The sequence below is a fragment of the Balaenoptera ricei genome, chromosome 21 (assembly GCF_028023285.1).
Source record: "Balaenoptera ricei isolate mBalRic1 chromosome 21, mBalRic1.hap2, whole genome shotgun sequence".
Taxonomy (NCBI): Eukaryota; Metazoa; Chordata; class Mammalia; order Artiodactyla; family Balaenopteridae; genus Balaenoptera; species Balaenoptera ricei.
Window position 1 is genome coordinate 9,488,668 of NC_082659.1, and position 23,976 is coordinate 9,512,643.

Consider the following 23,976-nt stretch of genomic DNA (forward strand, 5'->3'; position numbering starts at 1 on the left):
CATCCGAGAATGTATTTCAGTAATTTTCCAAACAATGCTTGTGATTCTTTGGTTGCTTCATTTCAGGGATTAATGAAATTCTTTTGGAGATCTCACTGGTTTATTCTCTTACTTTACACGGTAAACCATTTTTAATGTTCCTCCATCACCGCCTTTGAGTTTGCTTACTTTCCCAGTGAGCTAGTTAGTCTTTGTTGTACTGTAAATGTTCTATGTCCCTGACAGTTTTATTGGCATTTTGATGATTTTTGCTTGAGGGATTTTCTTTATAATGTTAGTCTCTGTCATCTTCACCCAACACGCCACTTGCTTCTTTCCTTAGGTTTTTATGGATCTTACTTTAATCCTTGAGAATCCATAGTATCATATCTAAGTATTTTGCCAAGACAAGCTTCTTACGAGAAGCACAATTCTACTGATACAAAGAAGGAGGTGTGTAGATGGAAAAATTTATCTGGAAGTTAAAGGATAAAAAAAAATTTTTTTTTAAATAAAAGATAAAGGATTCCTTTCTGGATAAAATTGGAGTTAGGAATCGATGTGTCAGAAAGACGAGAGACAGGATTTTCCTTGGTTTTAAAGATTTGTGAGGTTTGAAATAACAGAATCCCTCAAGTTGGTGACGGAATGTGGCCTGGCCTGGTAGCAGTGAAGAGTTTGCTATGAAAGGTAGCGATAACGGTGGTGCTGAACACACCACCGCTAACCCAGTGCCTGCTGGACCCTTGCAAGATGCACACACTTGACCTGCATCCTCCCATTAATCCTCAACCCCCGTTGGGAAATGGTGTCACTCTGGTTTTACAGATGAGGAGGCTGTAGGAGGGGATGCAAGTCCTTCAGGCCCCCGCGGGGTGGGCAGCAGGGCTCGGGTCCCCTCTCACTTCGGTGGGCTTGGACTTGCTCGCTCTGTGCGGCTTTCCAGCAACAGTGTGGGCCTGGAGGAGGGAGCGGGAGAAGCAGATCTGGGCCCTTTCCGTGCCTTGCGCGCGGCGTGCACCTGCATTCTTAGGAGTCTTGATCTCAGAGACAAAGGGTCCGTGTAAGGGCAGCACAGAGAGAATTAAGGTAATTTATGTTTTAGTTACTGTTGAGAGAAGGGACTTGGCAGAAGCCTTCAGGATGGACATCAGCAAAGTTCTAGAAAACCATGTGGGAGGGTCCAGGATCTGGACACCAGGTTCCTCGTTTCTTGTGATGTGGTAACATGACCAAACGGCTGCCGATGGATAAATTACATGTTGTTCTGCCTGTTTGAGTGTTTTCTATTTTCTTCCACTGATTACCTGTTTAATTTGACTCTTGGTAGCAGAGGTTAATAATATTGCAGCTACGTTTGAAATAATATATGTCCCCTTTTTGTTAATGGTGCATTGTACTCTAGTTTTAAAAGACATTTAGAGTTTATATGGGGGGCTAAATATAAGTCAGGGCTACCCTAGAAATAATATATTTTTCCTAAATTGTTTCTTTCAAAGTACTATTCTCTCTAGGTTGGAACCAAATCTTGGTAATTTCATATTACATATCATTGGCCGTTTGTATATGTAATTTACAGATATGAAACATTATATGTATTTTTCTGTGGGAAACACCGATGTGCATTGCCCAGGCTCTGTGGTGCATGCATTTGGACAGAACATCTCTTTATAATTAATTATAGTTTTTCAGTTGTTTCATGGTTGGTCCTTAGAACCTCAGGCTAAAACACTTAACATTTATTAACAATCATTTCATAATTTTTGGTTCATAAGAAAGTGTGAATTTTCCTTTCAGATGTGAGGTATAGAGTTACGTCCTTTTGGAGGAAATTCACAGTTTGAAAAGTCTTTCTTCTGAAAAATAATGTGAAATTGAATGGATCAGGTTATTAAGGCTTCTTTTTATCAGTTTCTGTCCCCTTGTGGTCCAAGTCCTTATTCCCTACCCTGTTGATTTCAACCCTACCGTCATTCATTAAGGCATTTCTGAGTTAGCTTTTTCCAAGATGTAGGGGCTTTTTACTTATTTATTTTGTGCTGTTAGTTCTACATCTTGGAAAATTATAAAATCTTCCTCTTATTCTGTATCTCTTCCTACCATCACAATTTTGGGCAGAAACATGTCATCCAAAAAACCCCCTAATGTAGTTTAAAGATGACACTGAAACAAAAGGCACATAAGAAATAAAACTTCTGATGAGGAAGCCCAGTGATCCATATGGGGTGTCTGTGTGAGTGTGTGTGTGTGTGTGTGTGTGTGTGTGTGTGTGTGTTTGTGTGTGTATGAATTGATACATCTGGATTCCTCTGGCTTAATTGAGTCAGGTGAGATGGGCTCCTTATTTGAATGGGCCTATAGTGACTGGCTTTTTTCCCCTAATGAATTGTGAATACGTAGTGTACTTCCATTTTGTTTTTCAGAACAATGTTTTCATATTTGTTTTAAATTAATACTTAAAAATTCAGTATTGTATCAATTCTACCACTCTGTCATTGTATATTTCTCTTTTTTCTATTTAGAAAATTGAGTATCTCAAAACAAAAATTTAAAAAAAGTTCTTCTGACAATATAACATTATTTTTTTTTTAATTAATTAATTAATTTATTTTTGGCTGCATTGGGTCTCCGCTGCTGCGTGCGGGCTTTCTCTAGTTGCGGCAAGCGGGGGCTACTCTTCGTTGCGGTGTGCAGGCTTCTCATTGTGGTGGCTTCTCTTGTTGCGGAGCAAGGGCTCTAGGCGCCCAGGCTTCAATAGTTGTGGCACGCGGGCTCAGTAGTTGTGGCTTGTGGGCTCTAGAGCACAGGCTCAGTAGTTGTGGCGCACGGGCTTAGTTGCTCCGTGGCATGTGGGATCTTTCCAGACCAGGGATCGAACCCATGTCCCCTGCATTGGCAGGCGGATTCTTAACCACTGCGCCACCAGGGAAGTCCCAATATAACATTCTTAATTGCTAAGGCTCTTGCAGTTTTTACGTAATCACAATTAAATAGCTAAATTCTGTTTTCTTTTTCATACTTATCCCCTGCAAAATTGCCCAATTTCCCAAGTTATTTTTCTCTCATTTAAGATTGTGTGCTTTTTCCCCTTAACCTTTCTGTCCGAAAAATTAGCATCTTTGCACCATTAAAAAAATAAACAAAAATCTGAGAAGCAATTCTGCTAATTTGTACTACACTTACTTTGAGCACAATCAATTTTTTTGGCTACTTTCTATTATGCAAGGATAATAGTTAACAGAATTTGGTTAGATGCTGAAGAAAAATAGTTGAATATCCACTAAAAATGTTTGTAAAGTGAACAAACCAATTTTGCACAAATTAAGGAGTGAAATTAGATGAGACCTTGGATTGGGCTGTTGTTTTTCCAGGTATCTAGCAATTGGCATCACTCTTTGAGGTACTCCTGGGGCAGGCTTCAGGACCCCCAGCACCTGGGTTCAGGCCACTGTTTAGATTTTTTTAGCTCCTAGATGCCACCTTCTCTGGAAGATGTTCCTTATCTTCCGCATCTGAGGCTCCTTCCCTGGGCACCCCCCGCACCCTGAGAATGGCCTGTCCTGCACCTTACTCTCGCTGGCCTGCGGTGTCTTTCACTGGACCACCTGTCATCACACAGCAGAGTCTTCCTAGAGATGCTTAATTACAAGAGACAAACTTGGCGTGTAGGAAATGACTGCCACATTGCTATAGTACTAAAGCATATTAGATTGGGATCAGAGAAAGAAAACAGAACTACAGTAGCTAAAACTTTCAAAGAAATACTTTAAAATGAGTAGTTTGTAAGAAAGAAGGAAGTTTGAAAATAGAATCAAGTTTTATAACCTCTACTCTTATCTTCTTCATTTATATTTGAACGTGTGGGAAACAATCTAAAAACTACATCGAGACTCAGGATTTCACAGTTTGAGATCTAAACCTCTCACTAATAACTGCAGGATAAGGCCCTCATCTTCCCTGGCTTTCATTTTCCTCCTGTGAAAACAGAGGTGTCAGAATATCAAGTAATTTTAAGTCTGCTTAGATTCTATATTCCACATTTGGTCATACTAAACTGTTGACCCTCCTCATCCTCTAGTAAGAAAATATAAGCAAATGTAATTTAACTCCATTACTTCCCTGCCACCATATGTACTTTATGTATAAAAGAATATTATTCAGCCATAAAAAGGGATGAATCCTGCCACAACACGGATGGAACTGGAGGGCATTATACTAAGTGAAATAAGTCAAAGACAGAGACAGACAAATACCGTCTCATCTCTCTTACATGTGGAATCTAAAAAACAGAACAAACAAGCTGTAGATACAGAGAATAGATTGGTGGTTGCCAGAAGCAGTGGGTAGGGAAAGGAGAAATGGTTCAAAATTTTGGGGTCTTTTTAGTTTAAATAGGAAAAAAGAACATATTACAAAATACCAAGAATGTATTTTTAAAAATTACACCAGAGTCTAGACTGAACAGCATCTTTTTCTCACAGTTCTGAGATTCTGTTTGGAAGTTGAAAAAGTAAAGGATTTCATCAGTTGTCATTAAGAAACCTTAATCTGCATGTTAAATTCTATAATTGTTTTGTGTTTATCAAACTACCCCCTGTGAGTCTTAAGCTTTTAGAATTCTAGAACTTTGTCCTTCTTTCATTTTCCTTCCTATTTGATTTGTTGTCATTAAGGAATATTTGTCTGGAAAAGTTAAAACTTCTATAATTACTTTGTGTTTATCATGATACCCCTTGTAACTCTAAGTTTTTTGAAGGCTAGAACTTGGTCCATCTTCTCTTTGGACCTGGGCAGAGTAGGTATTCAGTACATCCTGAAAGATGAGTCACTTATCCTCAGCAGATGGAGGGCGTAGCACCTGCCCTCAGGGCACGTACCGTGAAGGAGGTGAGGCAGAGGGTACAGGCAAACCAGCAAGAAATTTCAAAAAGTGCAACATCATGAAGGGAATAGGTTGGATGTTGACAAAGAGACTGACGTCTCGGACAGAATGGGCAGGGGAGACACCATCAAGAACAGACTTCATGCAGAGACTTGAAGGATGTGGAGCAGCATCTACAAGGCCAGCTGCAGGGACCAGTCAAGACACAGAAGAGCACGTGTGTGTGTGTGCGCGTGCGCGCACATGTGGAGCTAAAGGGACCATTGAGACTAAATGCCACTGAATCATTCACACTTTAAAACATAAGGCAGGGGCTTCCCTGGTGGCGCAGTGGTTGAGAATCTGCCTGCCGATGCAGGGGACACGGGTTCAAGCCCTGGTCTGGGAAGATCCCACATGCCACGGAGCAACTGGGCCCGTGCGCCACAACTACTGAGCCTGCGCGTCTGGAGCCTGTGCTCCACAACAAGAGAGCCTGCGATAGTGAGAGGCCCGCGTACCACGATGAAGAGTGGCCCCCACTCGCCGCAACTAGAGAAAGCCCTCGCACAGAAACGAAGACCCAACACAGCCAAAAATAAATAAATAAATAAATAAATAAATTTATTAAAAAAAAAACCAACAAAACATAAAGCAAAACTATTCACTATACCCATGACATGGATGCGACCTAAGTGTCCATCAGTGGATGAATGGATAAAGAAGATGTGATGTATATATATGTAATGGAATATCATTCAGCCTTAATAACGAAGGAGATCCTACCATTTGCAACAACATGGATGCACCAAGAAGACATTATATTAAGTGAGACAAGACAGACACAGAAAGGAAAAAACTGCATGATCTCACTTATGTGTGGAATCTAAAAAAGTCAAATACAAAGAAGCAGAGAGCCGAACAGTGGTGACCAGGGATGAGAAGGTGGGGAAATGGAGAGATGTTGGTCAAAGGGCACAAAGTTACAATTATGAAGAATGGATAAATCTGAAGATCTAATGGGCAGCATGGTGACTATAGTTAATAATACAGTATTGATTACTAGAAATTTGCTAAGAGAATGGATTTAAGGTGCTTTCACTATATACACAAAGGGTGACTGTGTGAGGAGACAGGTTAATTAGCTTGACTGTATCCATCTGTCTCTTTCATCTGTCTGTGATAGCCTCTCCCTCTCTCTCTTCTTCATGTTACAGATATCTATTATCATCTATATATATATTTCTCCTTGTCACCTAGGGTTCCAACCTAACTTTGTGACACCTCAGACTCTCTTCCCCCTTTATCACAATATTGGTCAGCAAAGGAAGCATTACTTTTATGAGAAGAAAGAAGTTCATAGTATTCTAATATATCCATGTGTCAGACACAAACTGGTCTTGTCTAAATGGTGTTGACCACCCAGACAAAGTGTTCTTTATTAAAAAAAAAAAAAAAGACAAAAAAAGACAAGGGTTTGCAAAATTAAATGTAGAGGACAACTTTCTAGCCTCAGAGGTCTTTTTCATATGTTAATACTGGAACATACGTGAAATCTGCAGACATCACACTAAAAATATCTCTTCCTTGGTGTTCTAGGTATCCTCAAAATATATCTCATTAACTGTAGTCCCCATTTATTTTTCTTATACTGATTTACGTTTTGGTCATTCTGAACACTATGTGACAATAAATATTTGATATTTGATTTAAAGTGTCAATACAATATGGGTTAATTTCATTTTTAGAGCTGATGATAAATATCTTTGGAATAATAGCAGTTTTGAATTCCATAAAATTCTATAATCGAGGGCTCTCAAATATATACAATCATTATTTTTAAAAGCAACTTTAAATCATTTGAAGTAACAATGACATTATGGAGCAAAATTAATACTACAACTGGATATTTGCATTATGTGAGGTCCCAGAAAGTTCCTGTTATGCTAAGTAATTCTCTCTTGTGTTTGATTTAGGTCATCAAGCTTGCCTTTGAAGAGTTTGAGCTGGAAAGAGGCTACGACACCCTAACCGTGGGCGATGCTGGGAAAGTGGGTGATACAAGAACCGTCTTGTATGTGTAAGTGTATCTTTCCTTGTTTCTTCTTTCCCAGAACAGGAAGTTATCTGTGCAAACACGGATGTGTCCTTGAGATCCTGGTGCAGACTTTCCATTCCCACTCAGAAGTTTAATAAATGCCACGTATGGCTAAATTAGTAGTTTCTAAATCTGATTTCAGATGAGGACTAATTCAGGATTGCATTCTATCTGTGGCAATGTTTTTTATTTTAAATCATTGAAAAATATGGCAAAAGATTAGACTATATGGAAAAGCAGAAAGTAGAGGCGATGAGTTTCTCAACTCAGCTGCTCCCTGTCCACCCCTCTCTTTCTATTTATTATATTGTCAGTGTTCGGGGAAGGACAAGTATCTTCTAGAATAAGGCCATATGTCTTCTGAAAGCCTTGCGCTCTGTAAAGCTGCATACTAAAAGTAGCAGAGAGCGTGGGGAGAACAGTGTGGTAGCGCCCTTTATATCTGTGGACCTCAGTACCCAGAGTCCTGGCAAATACAGTAGCGGCCCCACCGTGAACGTCAGCACACAGATCCCTACACTGGTCCATTGGCAACTGGACTCATGGGAGAGTCTGCACCACTTCGCCCTGGACACCGTCAGCCTCTTCCAGATGCAGGGCCGTGAGGATAGTCTGGACAGTTTTTTTTTTCTGTTTTTAAATATTTATTTACTTATGTATTTTGGCTTCTCCGGGTCTTAGTCGTGGCACGCGGGATCTTCGTTGCGGCGTGCAGGATCTTTAGTTGCTGCATGCGGACTTCTTAGTTGAGGCTGAGGAGTAAATATACCCCCGGGTCATGGTTTTAATATTGATAGGACAGTTTTTAGGAGACTTGTTCTAGCAACATTAAAACCATGACCCGGGGGTATCTTCACTCCTCAGTGTTTTCAGTGCAGAAGGAAATGTCTGCAGCCTCTTCCTCTGCGTTCACACCTTGCACAGACAGCTTCCTGTAGGGGCTCCCGAAACTGCTTTCACTAATGGAAGTCATTCTGCAGGACTTTCACCTTCTTTCTCTTAGTCTGCTTATACATGGCTGAGATTTTCTCTTTATTTGTGAGAAAGCTTGCCCTGGACAACTTCAAAGTATTATTCTGCTAGGGAAAAACAACAACAGCAACAAGAGGTGTGGCCGTTATACCCACTCATTCTCTTACTTAGCAGTTACTTATGAGGTAGTTCACATTGTAAAAAGTTCTGCAGTGAACATCTGTCTGTGCCTTTAAAATTAATGGACCCACACTCTGATGGCATCGGGGACATTCTCTTTTCCTTTATTGTATCTTGGACGTAGTTCCCTATCAGTATATATCTTTATCTCATGTTTTATAGCTACGACTAATAATAATTAAAATCATGTTACTGGCCCATAACTTATGATAATAATTATAATAGTAGCAGTAGTAATCTCATAGCATTTATTGAGTACCTCTTATATACCATGCAGTGTGCTAGATGCCTAATACATATTATCTTGTTTGGTCTTCACCTTAATTTTGTGAGTTAGGGGTTAATACTGTCTTCATCATATAAATGATGAAACTGAGGCTTAGATAGATTTACCCCAATTCACAAACCTAGCGTCTGTTCTAGCAGGAGTTCAGACTCCGTGATCCTCCTCCAGTGTCTGTATTCCTTATCATTACATGTGGATGTGCCATGTTTTTTGACTGATTCTCATTGATAGCCTTTGACTTTTCTCCATCCCCCTGTAATCTTGCATTTCTAAGCAGCTATGCAGTAAACTACTTTGTACAAATTGTCATACTTGTTTCATATGCCTTCAAGAAGATTTCCAGCAGAGGAATTTCAGGAGTAAGGAGCATCTTCATTTACATCATTAGGCTTTTCCAGTAATCCCCCCAAAAGTTTATATCAGTTTTCTCTTCCACCACAGTATGTAAAGGTCCCTGTTTCCCCACACTCTTACCAAATGGTTATTCTTTTTTTGCCCAATTACTAGCTTTAAATTGCATTTATTTATAAAAATACGGATTCCTGTAGGGTGGGGACAGATATCTGTATTGTTTGCAATCTTCCATGCCAGTTGTGTGCACACAGCCTGGCATTGGTCTGGAGCGGTACTTGTAGACACTGATACAGTGGATTAGCAGTGAGGCCAGGATGCCAAAGGTGGAATTTCTGGCTCTAGCTTTGCTCTTAACTATCTGTGACCCCCTCTGTGTCTCTGTTTTTATGGCTATGAAATATGTATAATAAACTTTTCCTGCCTGTGCTAAGGAGCATAATGAAATAATGCATGTGAATGCACTGGAGAGCCAAGAAATACAAACCACACGTGAAATAGCTTTATTATTACCATAACGTCTAATTTAAGAAGGGATATCATTAAAACAAATGAGAGAAATTTTCAAATAAATGCAAAATGTAAAACATAAATGTAGAAAAGCAGTGCCATATAAAATCCCGTAGGTCACTGTTAAAGATGTGAAGTCATACACCCATTTTTTAATGCTATTTGTTGTTAAGGGAGCAATAGCAAACTATGTATCACCTTGACATAAGTGTTATTAGAACCTCCTCTCAATAGCTCAGATCTATAAAGGAAAAACTAAACAGTCAACCGAATCAAAGTGAGATGCCCTTTGGGAAACATAATGTAACAAAGATCAGTTGGGCAGTTAATTATCTTCAGTAGAGAAAAGCAAAGCCACTGACATATTTCCTTAGTATACAAAATTACAGAAAAAGAAAAAATGAGAGAATCACAGTTGGTGTCTTTGGATAAACAGGCAGTTTTAGAGAATACGGCAACAAATATTTTTGAGTACTTATATGTCAGACGTGAGTCTCAGCATGGAGTTTAAAATCTAATTGGAGAAATGGCAGATGAGCTGAGATGGTTATATACCAGACAGTGTATAGAATCATTGACTGTCATGAAACCTATTTCAGATAAAATGTGAGTTAAGAAGGTTCTTTATGAGTAGCTGATATTTACTACCTCAAGCTCAATAATTTTATAGGTTCCCCTTTTTAGGGGGCCTGTGGAATTCTATTCAGATCTTAATTTTCAGGAGAAATTCAGAGAGTGAGATAGCCTAACTGGCTCATCCTAAATATGCTTTTAAAAATTCTAATTTCTGTTAATGGCTTTTTATTTTCTTAACTTTCTTGGCGCAAAAAGAGAACAACTGAATGTTAGGGAGACTCTTTCAATAGCCGAGTCTTCCCAAGAGATGGATGAATTTATTCAGGTTACTTTTACAGAATGACAGACTTAAAACAAAATTAACTAACTCACTTAGCAAATCTCTATTGAGATCTCTCCAAGAATATATGTTGGTAATCTTCTCAAGTTTAATTTGCAGAAAAACTGCCTCCAGAGACATTGCTCTTCACGACTTTCCTCTGGCCTTTGCAGTTACTAGCAGTGGGTGACGAGGACATGGCATTAATTTCAGGATGTCCTGGGGATTGCAGGCACCGGTGGCAGGTTTTAAGTGCCCATCTTTGTAAGGGATGAATAGTCAGTATCAGGGAAATCTGTGAGCGAGTAGTATTGCCTCTGCCTGACTACACTTGTCTATTAACCAATAAGGATACTAGTTGTTTCCTATGGCTGGTTGATCCACTGTTCTTAAATTGCTTCTTGGGCTTAGAAGTGGCTCCGGCCCTCATATGGTAGCCCTCCACCTACCTCTGATATTGTCTGCGGGTGCTGAACGAAGGGGCATCATTCTTTTTTCATTAAAAACTACACAACAGCCATAACAAAGCAGACACTGAAAACTGATGTGTGTGTCTATGTATTCTTTGGACATTATCAGAGGAGTTGATCACAGTACATCTCAATGCTTTGGAGAAAGCTTGAGCAATTTATGTTAGGAATAAGAACATAAAGGTAGCTACCTAGACGTTCTCTAGGCAAAAACCCATTTTTCAAAATTAGAAAGCAAGTGCACTCCTTAGATTCTTAGAATTCTGGAACCACATGATCAAAACTCTTTTTCCTCATATAATCGTTCTCATAATGACATTGCCTGTGAGCACGGACACATATGAGAGTGCAGATCAGACTCAAATCCTAAAAGCTCTATTCTTGAAGTGAAGTTCATCCATTGCTAGGTTTCCCTCCTTTGTCTCTTTATGGGGAAACATTCTTCCTTGATTCTTTGAAGAAACATTTATTGAAATTCAGACATTACAGGACTCAGAGGTGGGTAACAGTAGGCTTTGAGGGGATGGTCCGCAAGTGGAGAAGGCAGAGGCTTCCTGACCTTCATTATCACGCTGGGGAGGGTTAGCAGAGGCTGCCGCTCTCCGGACGCTCCATGGTGCCTAAGTTCTCTATTCCAGCAGCCCTATCAGAGGAGAGATAGCCGGACCACTGGACACACGCATTTTAGGTTTGGGATTCCATCTGTTCTGGGGTGTCTGGGAAAGCAAACTGACCTGGGGCCTTGGGGGCCCATGGACGTGGTCTCTGGGGAACCTTCCTGCAGAGGAGAAGAAGCCATAGGTGCCAAGGAAGCGCAGCCCAGCGGCAGTACCTGCGGGAGATGCGGGGAGACTAGTTCCAGCTGATTTGGAGTCCAGACAGCCTGAGTCATTTTCCAGCTGTTCTGCCACTTACATCCCCAGTGTTGACTCAATGTGGCAGTTTTCTCTAAGGAGCCAGGAAATGCATGCCTTGCTTGCTACACTGTTAACCTGGAGAGCTAAGGATCTCTCTTCCACGATTCATCAGTCCAAAGCATTTAAAGTGTGTATTTTGTGTTTTTGATATTGAATTAACCTCAAAGGTGCAGTCATTCTCTTTTGGGGGGCTTAGTGCATTTACAACAGTAAGGGGTACGCAAGACCTCCAGGGCAGCAAGACCAGCTCCCCATCTCATGCCAACTTTGCACCTCGGAAGCATTGTTGTAAGTGTAAAGTGAGACGGCCAAGGAAACATTGTTTGAAAAAGGTGAAAAGTACGATGCAAAGAGAAGATAGTATTGTATTACTGTAGTTATTATCTCTGCCTTAATATAATGAAATATGTGGTGCTCAGAATTGTCTTTGGAAATGTAATATACTAGAAAGAAAGAAGGAAGAGGAGTTGAACTGCCATTCACTGAATCTGTCTGGACCCGCATTGTCTCCTGACAAACTTGTGACAAAGCTATTGCTTCCATCTGCTAGAGGAAGACAAGGAGAACCTGACTTATGGCCGTGGAGACAGCAGGCTGCCTAACTGGTTTCTGGGCTGTTTTCAAGATTTTGTTCCTTGTCTTTAGTTTCCAAAAGTTTAATTCGGTGGATTTGTTTAATTAACATGGATTTGTTTGAGTTTATCCTGTTTGAGGTTCACTTGGTTCCTTAGAACTGTAGGTTATGTGTTTCTCCAAATTTGAGGAGTTTTCAGCAATTATTTCTTTAAACCCCCTTTCAGCCTCACTCTCTTTCTCTCCTTCTGGGATTCGAATGATAAGATGTTGGGCCTTTTGTTTTTGACCCACAAGTCCCTGAGGTTTTGTTCACTTTTTTTTCCGTTGTATTTTCTCTCTGCTGTTCAGTGTGGGCGAATTCTATAGACCTGTTCTCAAGTTAACATGTCATCGTGCATCTCCACTCTACTTACTATAAGCCCATCTAGTTACTTTTAATTTCTGTTATTGTATTTTTACTCCTGTAATTTCCATTTGGTTCTTTTTTGTAACTTCTCTTTCTTTGCTAGGATCGTCTGTTTGTTTGTTTGTTTATTTGATTGCAGAGAATTTGTAAATGATTGAAACATTTACACAATGGCTGCTTTAAAATCCTTGTCAGGTAATTTCAACATCTGATTCATTTTAGGTATTGTCAGTTGGTTGTCTTTTCTCGTTGAAGTTGTGATTTTCTTGGTTCTTGGTATGATAATTGGACCCAGGCTGTTTCGTCTATCATGTTAGGATGTACTGGGAATTATATAAACCTCTTATTTTAGCAGGCAGTCACCCTGGCTAGACTTAACACGCAGTTCTCGGCCAACGTGTGTCGGCTGGGGTTCCAGTGACAGGCTCACTGTCACAGCATGTACGGCATTGCCCGGGTCTGCTTGGTTGATTGGTGCCCGTGGGACTCACACTCGTCCTTGCTGGTGGGGAGGGGTTGGTGGGAACCCCCATCACTGCTCCCCTCCTGCATCTCACCCCTTGTGCCCTCACCCCTCCCTCTGCCCCTATCTCTGGGAGGGAAGGGGCGTCTCAGTCTCAGATTGGCAGAGACAGAGTCTTCCTGGATTGGGTCACTGGTGTGGCTGGTCTCTCTCATGGGTTCTGCTGCCTCTGTTTCTTTACTCAGAAAAGGGAGGCTCGGGCCCTGGGGAAGGTGAAGGCCTGCCCTGGACACCTGTGGTTACCAAGGTCCCTTCATTCGTCCCCCATGCTGGTGGTGCGGGTCTTGCTTATGTCGACTGAGGGATACGCCGTGCATCCCCGTGAGGATGGAGCTTACCTGGAGCCGTCCGTTGCCCGGTCGGGCTTCAGGACGCACCAGGTCTGGTGGTCCTCTGTTCTGGGGGGCACACTGGCAGCCTGCACTGCCTTGCTTCTCTGACCCTGGAGTCAGAGGACCCCAGCTTGCCTTCCGAGTCCTCTTCTGGTTGTGTCTTGTGCCATTTTGAGGGTTCATACCTGAGCTTATCGAGGAAGAGAATGGAAAAAAATGTGTCCGTGTCCATATACTTTTAAATCGTCTGGGCTGCACTCAGTAACAGAAGTCTGTAAAATAACTTCATTATGGGCCTTAGTAAACTTTTTTTTCTTTGAAGTGAAAGATAGAAGTTTGGATTAGATATTTTGTCTACCGCTCCACATAGAAAGGCTTAACAATTCTGATACTGTTTAGTGGGATTAACCTGGTGATGGCAGACCATTGATGTAACTAACGTCAACTTCTATGCCACCTGGCTAGAATGGATTCCAGCACGGTGAATAAAAGCTGTCGCATTTGAATGAAATGTGTGCAGGAGTCCCACTCACTATAAAGCTTGCTCTAATTTCACGTTGGTGCCTGTGGGGAAATTCTATCAGCTTCAGTGTATGTACTGTTGATCTCCAGGTTTAACTTTATATATAATAATATGATCATTTATTCTATAAAACCACTGCCTTGACTGATTTTTCAAAGTCAACTTGAGGTAAAAGAGTTCTGTTCCTCTCCACCTGTTCAGCTCTCTGTTCCGGTACATGTCGTGTAAATAGACGTGTTGCCTGTAAGTCCCCTGCGCGAGGAGCCAGCTTGGATGCTGGTGGATCGAGAACCTTTAACTCTCATCAGGGCTGCCTTCAGGCGGATTTGCTCTCCGGGTCTGGTCAATATCGCACATAAAGATGTGCAAAACCTCAGATTACAAGCATATCCTTCCAAGACCAGAATTTAAATCCCTGCTGCCTCGGTATGTTTAATGATGAAGTCAACTTACGACTCTGGTTCTGCCACCTTTTACCAAGGTTTGTATCAGGGCATCTCTGACTCTTCCTGAAGGCATTTTACTCCATCCCTGGGGCGCATGGTTCTCATCAGGTGCTGCACAGATCACACACTGTGTCTTAACCTCTCCTTATTAGTCTCCGGCACACACTGTATTAACCCAATCAAGGCAAACAGCCAACTAACATTTATATTTTAAATAACTCTGCATTTCCTGTACTTTCTCAGAATTTATGAAATTATTGATATTAAAAACATGCAAAGACTTCAAAATAGGTCAATTTTAGGTCAGGTTTTAACTTGTGAGTAACATTTACTTTCTAACTGCCCAATTTACAATTGAAAGGAGTGCTTTAAAGGTTCCCACACCACTTTCCTTTCAGGTACCTGCCAGTAAGATGCAGGTCTGATGTGCTCCAGGTGTTACTTTGCATCAAATTCATACTTTGTGGCATACTCAGAGTTTTGTTTTGTTTTTAATCTCCAGGTTTGAACAAATTATTTCTTTAATGAATATGTAGTAAAATAGACTTTCTGGAGTACAGACCTGTAAGTATTAATACATGTATAGATTTGTATAATGACCAGCAAAATCAGGATACAGAAGTTTGTCACCTCTCAAAACTGTGCTTTCTCTTTGTAGTGATACCCTCTCCCACCTTAAACCGTGAACCACTGATCTGTTATCCATCATTATAGTTTGTCTTTCTGAGAATATCACATAAATAGAATTATACACTGTGTATTCTTTAAGGACTGCAAGTGGGAATGTAAAATGGTACAGCCATTCTGGAAAACAGTTTGGCAGTTTCATACGAAGTTAAGTATTTATCATGTAATCTGGCCACCCCATTCCTAGGTATTTACCCTAGAGAAATAAAATTTGCCCTACATGAATAAAGTTAACTCTATTCATAATTGCCAAACAACTGGAAACAACGTAAATGTCCTTGGACAGGTGAATAGATAGACACACCTTGGTATATTCATACAAGGAAGTTCTGTTCATCAGTACCAAGGAACAAACTACTGACACACACAGCAATGTGGGAATTGCATGGTGCTGTGCTGAGTGAAAGCACTCAGTTTGATTTCACAATCCCTTTCCAGCAGATGTATTTCATGTATGTGAGGATAGAACTGTTGAATCATTTAACAAGGGCCAAAAAGAAGACCTGTCCAGAAATGAGATGGCTTTCGTATACAATGTAATATTAGTAGCAACCAAAGCATCATGAAGTTACTGCCTCACATGGGGTGCAGTTAAGCTTTAAAGAACAATGACCATTTTCACGTGAAAGACTTTAGCTGTTCTCTCAATGCAGTATGCCCTGGTTGTAGGGAAGGAACAAACACATAATCAAAAGTCATTTCCGTCCTTTTGGGTTAATGATTCAATACGCTGGAACATACAGTCAAAGATACTGCTGATTTCAGTTCAGTACTGATCCTGATTGCAAGCAGGCATATCAAGCCACTGAGGTTAAGACAGCTCGAGCATGGTTGAACTCTATCAAAAAGATAAGAGAATTTTAGGTCTGAATGATTCCTTGAAGGTAATTTAATACAGTTATTTCCCAGATGAAGAAACTGACATAGATGTAAAATAATTTAGCTAAAACCACAGCGTAAATTAAAGACAGAGCTTCAACAGAACCTCAAATACCAAGTCCTTGGTATGCTAAGATCAAACAAAAATTTAAATCATTAGTTGGAGATATTCCTATGAAATTTAAACATGTAGATATTTAATGAATTTTAATGGGGATTAATTTACATTTTCATTTATGCATTTGTTCAGAGAAATGGTGCATTTTATACGCAAGAGTCTGGGGATTAAAGGCCAAGTGACATCAGCTTGCACTCAAGAAGGTTTAGAATTTGGTAGGAGAAGGAGGAAGTAGATGCCTGTGAATGTTTGTCTTTGGTGAGGTGTATGCAGGGTTCTCCAATGACCTAGAGAAAAAAAAGACCTGCATCACCTAAGGGAGTTAAGAAATGCCAAGTGAGAATCCTCAAATACTGTAAGAACTCCTTATCCAGGGAGCATAGGCACTCCAGGCAGTGATTTCAAGATTTGCCAAAAACCTGGAGGCAGAGAAGTTCCAATATTCTTGGAGAACGGTTAAAAACGCCAGCATGGTTGGAGCAACAGGTTGAGAAATGGGAGGGGAGGGCAGTGGGGACCTGGCACCTCCAATATGATGGCTCTGTTTCCCAAAGGCAGTTTTATTATCGTTTTCTAGCAAGTCAAATTTCTTAGCGATTCATTGGAATAATTTTATTTTTAAGTTTACTTTAAAACACTATGTACTAGAAAGTCATTTTGGGAGAAAATAAAACTGCTTTAAAGAAAGCAATTATAGCTTACGTGTTATGATGGCTGTTAAAGTATTTTACCAAAACTAGCATTTATTTTATTTTTCAGTTATGGAAACAAAAAATCCTGTTTCCAACAGATAAACAGTTGCACAGGGTAACAATATTTGCTTCATTATTTTAAACATTTTTTTTCCAATGGTGCTAGCAAACTAAAATACTTATAGAAAAAAGAAAGAGGAACAAAAAGGGAAATATTTTCTTTTGTTTTAAATAATTCTAAAATAATTTTGTAAAATTTTAAAAAATTAACACAAAAATACTTTTTGAATGTTCAAGTAATTTTTTAAGCATGTTAAATAATTAATTGTACCAAGCTGTCTTACAGTCATTTTCATAAATACAGCAGTCACTTAAGTATCAGGCTTAAATTCTAAAACTTGAGCAATGCAAGTCATCTTTATTTTTATTCTTTTCTAATAAACTAAAAAAAAAAATTGGCCACTCTGTGCAGCATGCGGGATCTTAGTTCGCAGGCCAGTGTTCAAACCCGTACCCCCTGCAGTGGAAGCGTGGAAATTTAATCACTGGACCACCAGGGAAGTCCCACAAATCATCTTAATTTGACTTCGATTGAAGCAACTTTGTAGTGTAGCCAGGTACCTGCTTATTTAGTTTTATGTGAATCAATAGACTAACATAAAACTGTATTAAAATAAAGTCCAGTGCAGAAATAAAATAAATTCAAATATTTACACTCAGAGGTATTTCTGAAGTAGTTAACTTGACAGTATAAATCTTTTCAGTGTGTGAAAAATTTCTACATGATAAGTTTTTAACAACTTAAAATTAAATCAAAGGTAGGGAGGAAGTGATAAAAGAATCAGGATAAATTAGGAGGCTACTTCAGTGATGTTGCTATGAGACACTCAAACTGAGAAAGTGGAGACAGAAAGAAGTGGTGAAAATGTGGAAGAGGTAAAATTATATGGCTTGTTGATGAATGATGAAGCGTATAAATGCATATATTTATAGTCTGTGGACTGTGACATAAGAAGGGGTAAGCACTGAGAAATCAACAACCTTGAAATGAAGAAATGAAGTCTGGAATCCTTCTGAAGACTGATTGAATCAAGGTGGTCACTCTCACTGCCAGAAGAAAATTAAATCCTCCAAGAAGGAAGATAACAACACACATAGCTTCTATGATGGCATAACACAAAGTCTAGCATTCAACCAAAATGTCTAGAAATAACACCCAATGATCCAAAACCAAGAGACAGACAATGCAAAAGGAAAAGGATATCCAGATATTATAGTTATCACTAAGGGACTTTGATAATTAACTATGATTTATATATTTAAGAATATAAATAAAATGATCCAGAATTTTGCCAGAAAACCGGAATTCATAACAAACCAAATGAAAGTTTTAAGAATTAAAAAATACAACATCTGAAATGAAGAACTCAATAGATGTGGCTTGAACTGGAAGATAGATTAGTAGAAAATATTCAACCTGAAGCAGAAAAAAAATGTACAGAAAACATGTGTGTAATTGGTATTGAAGAAGAGAAAGAGAGAGAAAATGGGATGTAACTAATCTTTGAAGACATTATCACCAAGAATTTTCCAATATTGACAACAGACATCAGGATAGAGATTGAAGAAATTCTACAAGACAGTAAGCATAATACAAGAAAAACAGCCTGGCACATTATAGTAAATCTTCTGAAAAACAGGACAAGGAAAGATCTTACAAGTAGTATAAACAAAGAAACGTTATTTTCAAAATGGCAAATACAAGATCAATAGAAGTTTTCTCAATATAAAGTAAAAAAAAGTAAAAAGACAACAGAATGATATCTTTGAAGTCTTGGGGGAAAGAAACAAGCTGTTAGATTAAAGGGACAATTTAAAAAATTGACTAATCAAAAAAGAAAAAAACAAGAAAAATGAACTTTTATTAGTAATTATATTCTAAATAAAAGGATAAAATCTCTGATTAGATAAAAGTAATATAAATAAAATAAATCAACAATAATGTAAAACAAGTATTTGATGCTTCCATAAACAAACATGAAATATTTATATACATAGAACAGTTGAAAGCAAAAGGCTAGAAAAAGATACTCCTTGTAAGGACTAACCAACAGAAGAAAGAATGGTATAGCTTTATAATTATAATTCAAAGAAGACATTAATGCCAGACATTCATGCTTTGTGCCTTTTTTGGTATGTTACACTTCAATGCAATCTATGCATAGGGGGAAAAAAAAAATCTCTCTTCAAACAAGCAAACAGAACAACCAAACATAAGGGAACAGTCTTTCAAATGAAGACAAATCTTCAGAAAGAAGTACATATTCATATTTCATGAGTGCACATCACTCACTGAAATACTTCTTTTTTTTTCAATTTGTATGTAATACTGCGTGAGTTCCTTCACGTGTAATAGGCGTTGTTCATCTTCCTCTGAAGAATCCTGTACACTGTAGCGCCTCAGGTGAGAAGGTTGTGTTGATTCATAAATGATGTGATTGATGGGGCAAATCATGAGCACATATCCCTGAAACAACTTTGCTGAAAGCAAAGCTTCCTCTTTGATTAGAGGCATTTGTTTTGGTTGAATTGATTTTTTTCTTAAACTTTTTCTCTTTCAACATGCTTTTCTGTCAGCTCGTTGACTTCAGTCAGTGGATTGAGTGTTTCTTCTCACTGGCTGACGGCAGCCGCTGTGTGACTGTTTTTTTTTTTTTTTTTATATATCTTTATTGGAGTATAATTGCTTTACAATGGTGTGTTAGTTTCTGCTGTATAAAAAAGTGAATCAGCTATACATATATCCCCATATCTCCTCCCTCTTGCATCTCCCTCCCACCTTCCGCATCCCACCCCTCTAGGTGGAAACAGAGCACTGAGCTGATCTCCCTGTGCTATGCGGCTGCTTCCCACTAGCTATCTATTTTACATTTGGTAGTGTATATATGTCCATGCCACTCTCTCACTTCGTCCCAGCTTACCCTTCCGCCTCTCCGTGTCCTCAAGTCCATTCTCTACGTCTGTGTCTTTATTCCTGTCCTGCCCGTAGGTTCTTCAGAACCATTTTTTTTAATTTTAGATTCCATGTATATGTGTTAGCATATGGTATTTGTTTTTCTCTTTCTGACTTACTTCACTCTGTATGACAGACTCTAGGTCTATCCACCTCACTACAAATAACTCAATTTCGTTTCTTTTTATGGCTGAGTAATATTCCATTGTGTATATGTGCCACATCTTCTTTATCCATTCATCTGTCGATGGACACTTAGGTTGCTTCCATGTCCTGGCTATTGTAAATAGAGCTGCAATGAACATTGTGGTACATGACTCTTTTTGAATTATGGTTTTCTCAGGGTATATGCCCAGTAGTGGGATTGCTGGGTCGTATGGTAGTTCTATTTTTAGTTTTTTAAGGAACCTCCATACTGTTCTCCATAGTGGCTGTATCAGTTTACATTCCCACCAACAGTGCAAGAGGGTTCCCTTTTCTCTACACCCTCTCCAGCATTTATTATTTGCAGGTTTTTTGATGATGGCCATTCTGACTGGTATGAGGTGATACTTCATTGTAGTTTTGATTTGCATTTCTCTTATGATTGGTTATGTTGAGCTTCTTTTCATGTGCCTCTTGGCCAGCTGTATATCTTCCTTGGTGAAATGTCTGTTTAGGTTTTCCACCCATTTTTTTAATTGAGTTGTTTGATTTTTTGATATTGAGCTGCATGAGCTGCTTGTATATTTTGGAGATTAATCCTTTGTCAGTTGCTTCATTTGCAAATATTTTCTCCCATTCTGAGGATTGTCTTTTTGTCTTGTTTATGGTTTCCTTTGCTTTGCAAAAGATTTTAAGTTTCATTAGCTCCCATTTGTTTATTTTTGTTTTTATTGCCATTTCTCTAGGAGGTGGGTCAAAAAGGATCTTGCTGTGATTTATGTCATAGAGTGTTCTGCCTATGTTTTCCTTTAAGAGTTTTATAGTGTCTGGCCTTACATTTAGGTCTCTAATCCATTTTGAATTTATTCTTGTTTATGGTGTTGAGGGAGTTTTCTAATTTCATTCTTTTACATGTAGTTGTCCAGTTTTCCCAGCACCACTTATTGAAGAGGCTGTCTTTTCTCCACTGTATATTCTTGCCTCCTTTATCAAAGATAAGGTGACCATATGTTTGTGGGTTTGTCTCTGGGCTTTCTATCCTGTTCCATTGATCTATATTTCTGTTTTTGTGCCAGTACCATACTGTCTTGATTACTGTAGCTTTGTAATATAGTCTGAATTCAGAGAGCCTGATTCCTCCAGCTCTGTTTTTCTTTCTCAAGATGGCTTTGGCTATTGGGGGTCTTTTGTGTTTCCATACAAATTGTGAAATTTTTTTTCTATTTCTGTGAAGAATGTCATTGGTCGTTTGATAGGGATTGCATTGAATCTGTAGATTGCTTTGGGTAGTATAGTCATTTTCACAATGTTGATTCTTCCAATCCAAGTACATGGTATATCTCTCCCAACTGTTTGTATAATCTTTAATTTCTTTCATCAATGTCTTATAGTTTTCTGCATACAGGTCTTTTGTCTCCCTAGGTAGGTTTATTCCTAGGTATTTTATTCTTTTTGTTGCAGTGGTAAATGGGAGTGTTTCCTTAATTTCTCTTTCAGATTTTTCATCGTTAGTGTATAGGAATGCAAGAGATTTCTGTGCATTAATTTTGTATCCTGCTACTTTACCAAATTCATTGATTAGCTCTAGTAGTTTTCTGGTGGCATCCTTAGGATTCTCTATGTGTAATATCATGTTATCTGCAAACAGTGACAGTTTTACTTCTTCTTTTCTAATTTGGTTTCCTTTTATTTCGTTTTTTTCTCTGATTTCTGTGGCTAAAACTTCCAAAGCTATGTTGAATAATAGTGGTGAGAGTGGGCAACCTTGTCTTGTTCTGATCTTAGTGGAAATGGTTTCATTTTTTCACCATTGAGAATGATGTTGGCTGAGGTTTGTCATATATGGCCTTTATTATGTTGAGGTAAGTTACCTCTGTGCCCACTTTCTGGAGGGTTTTTATCATAAATGGGTGTTGAATTTTGTCAAAAGCTTTTTCTGTATCTATTGAGATGATCATATGGTTTTTCTCCTTCAATTTGTTAATATGGTTTATCACATTGATTGATTGCGTATACCCCACTTGATCATGGTGTATGAACCTTTTAACGTGCTGTTGAATTCTGTTTGCTATTATTTTGTTCGGATTTTTGCGTCTATGTTCATCAGTGATATTGGCCTGTAGTTTTTGTTTTTTGTGACATCTTTGTCTGGTTTTGGTATCAGGGTGATGGTGGCCTCATAGAATGAGTTTGGGAGTGTTCCTCCCTCTGCATAATTTTGGAAGTGTTTGAGAAGGATAGGTGTTAGCTCTTCTCTAAACTTTTGATAGAATTTGCCTGTGAAGCCATCAGGTCCTGGACTTTTGTTTGTTGGAAGATTTTAAATCACAGTTTCAATTTCAGTGCTTGTGATTGATCTGTTTATATTTTCTGTTTCATCCTGGTTCAGTCATGGAAGGTTGTGCTTTTCTAAGAATTTGTGCATTTCTTCCAGGTTGTCCATTTTATTGCCATATAGTTGCTTGTAGTAATCTCTCATGATCCTTTGTATTTCTGCAGTGTAAGTTGCTACTTCTTTTTCATTTCTAATTCTATTGATTTGAGTCTTCTCCCTTTTTTTCTTTATGAGTCTGGCTAATGGTTTATCAATTTTGTTTATCTTCTCAAAGAACCAGCTTTTAATTTTATTGATCTCTGCTCTCGTTTCCTTCATTTATTTTTCATTTATTTCTGATCTGATTTTATGATTTCTTTCCTTCTGCTAACCTTGGGGCTTTTTGTTCTTTCTCTAATTGCTTTAATTGTAAGTTTAGGTTGTTTATTTGAGATGTTTCTTGTTTCCTGAGGTAGGAATGTATTGCTATAAACTTCCCTCTTAGAACTGCTTTTGCTATATCCCATAGGTTTTTGGTTGTCCTGTTTTCATTGTCATTTGCAGGTATTTTTTGATTTCCTGTTTGATTTCTTCAGTGATCTCTTGGTTGTTTAGTAGTGTATTGTTTAGCCTCCACGTGTTTGTGTTTTTTAGAGATTTTTTCCTGTAATTGGTATCTAGTCTCATAGTGCTGTGGTCGGAAAAGATACTTGATATGATTTCAGTATTCTTAAATTTACCAAAGCTTGATTTGTGACCCAAGATATGATCTATCCTGGAGAATGTTCCATGAGCACTTGAGAAGAAGGTGTATTCTGGATGGAATGTCCTATAAATATCAACTAAGTCCATCTTGTTTCATGTCATTTAAATCTTGTGTTTCCTTATTTATTTTCATTTTGGATGATCTGTCCATTGATGAAAGTGGAGTGTTAAAGTCCCCTACTATGATTGTGTTCCTGTCGATTTCCCCTTTTATGGCTGTTAGCATTTGCCTTATGTATTGAGGTGCTCCTATGTTGGGTGCGTAAATATTTACAATTGTTATATCTTCTTCTTTGATCAATCCCTTGATCATTATGTAGTGTCCTTCATCTCTTGTAATAGTCTTTCTTTTAAAGTCTATTTCGTCTGATATGAGAATTGCTACTCCAGCGTTCCTTTGATTTCCATTTGCATGGAATATCTTTTTCCATCCTCTCACTTTCAGTCTGTATGTGTCCCTAGGTCTGAAGTGGGTCTCTTGTAGACAGCATATATACGGGTTGTGTTTTTGTATCTATTCAGCTAGTCTGTGTCTTTTGGTTGGAGCATTTAATCCATTTACATTTAAGGTAGTTATTGATATGTATGTTCCTATTACCATTTTCTTAATTGTTTTGGGTTTGTTATTGTAGGTCTTTTCCTTCTCTTGTGTTTCCTGCCTAGAGAAGTCCCCTTAGCATTTGTTTTAAAGCTGGTTTGGTGGTGCTGAAATCCATTAGCTTTTGCTTGTCTGTAAAGGTTTTAATTTCTCTGTCAAGTCTGAATGAGATCCTTGCTGGGTAGAGTAATCTTGGTTGTAGGTTTTTCCCTTTCATCACTCTACATATGTCCTGCCACTCCCTTCTGGCTTGCAACGTTTCTGCTGAAAGATCAGCCGTTAACCTTATGGGGATTCCCTTGTATGTTATTTGTTGCTTTTCCCTTGCTGCTTTTTAATATTTTTACTTTGTATTTAATTTTTGATAGTTTGATTAACATGTGTCTTGGCGTGTTTCTCCTTGGATTTATCCTGTATGGGGCTCTCTGCGCTTCCTGGACT

The 23,976-nt window shown here is 38.7% G+C and overlaps 1 protein-coding gene across 1 annotated transcript in view; it reads left to right on the forward strand.

Annotated features, from left to right (window-relative positions):
* The window catches only part of CSMD1 (CUB and Sushi multiple domains 1), a 1,821,295-nt gene that overhangs the window by 1,386,914 nt on the left and 410,405 nt on the right, over window positions 1-23,976 (forward strand). Inside the window, exon 11 of the mRNA XM_059909813.1 lies at window positions 6,817-6,920. Coding sequence (XP_059765796.1) covers window positions 6,817-6,920 — 104 coding nt within the window. The remainder of the gene's footprint in view (window positions 1-6,816; window positions 6,921-23,976) is intronic.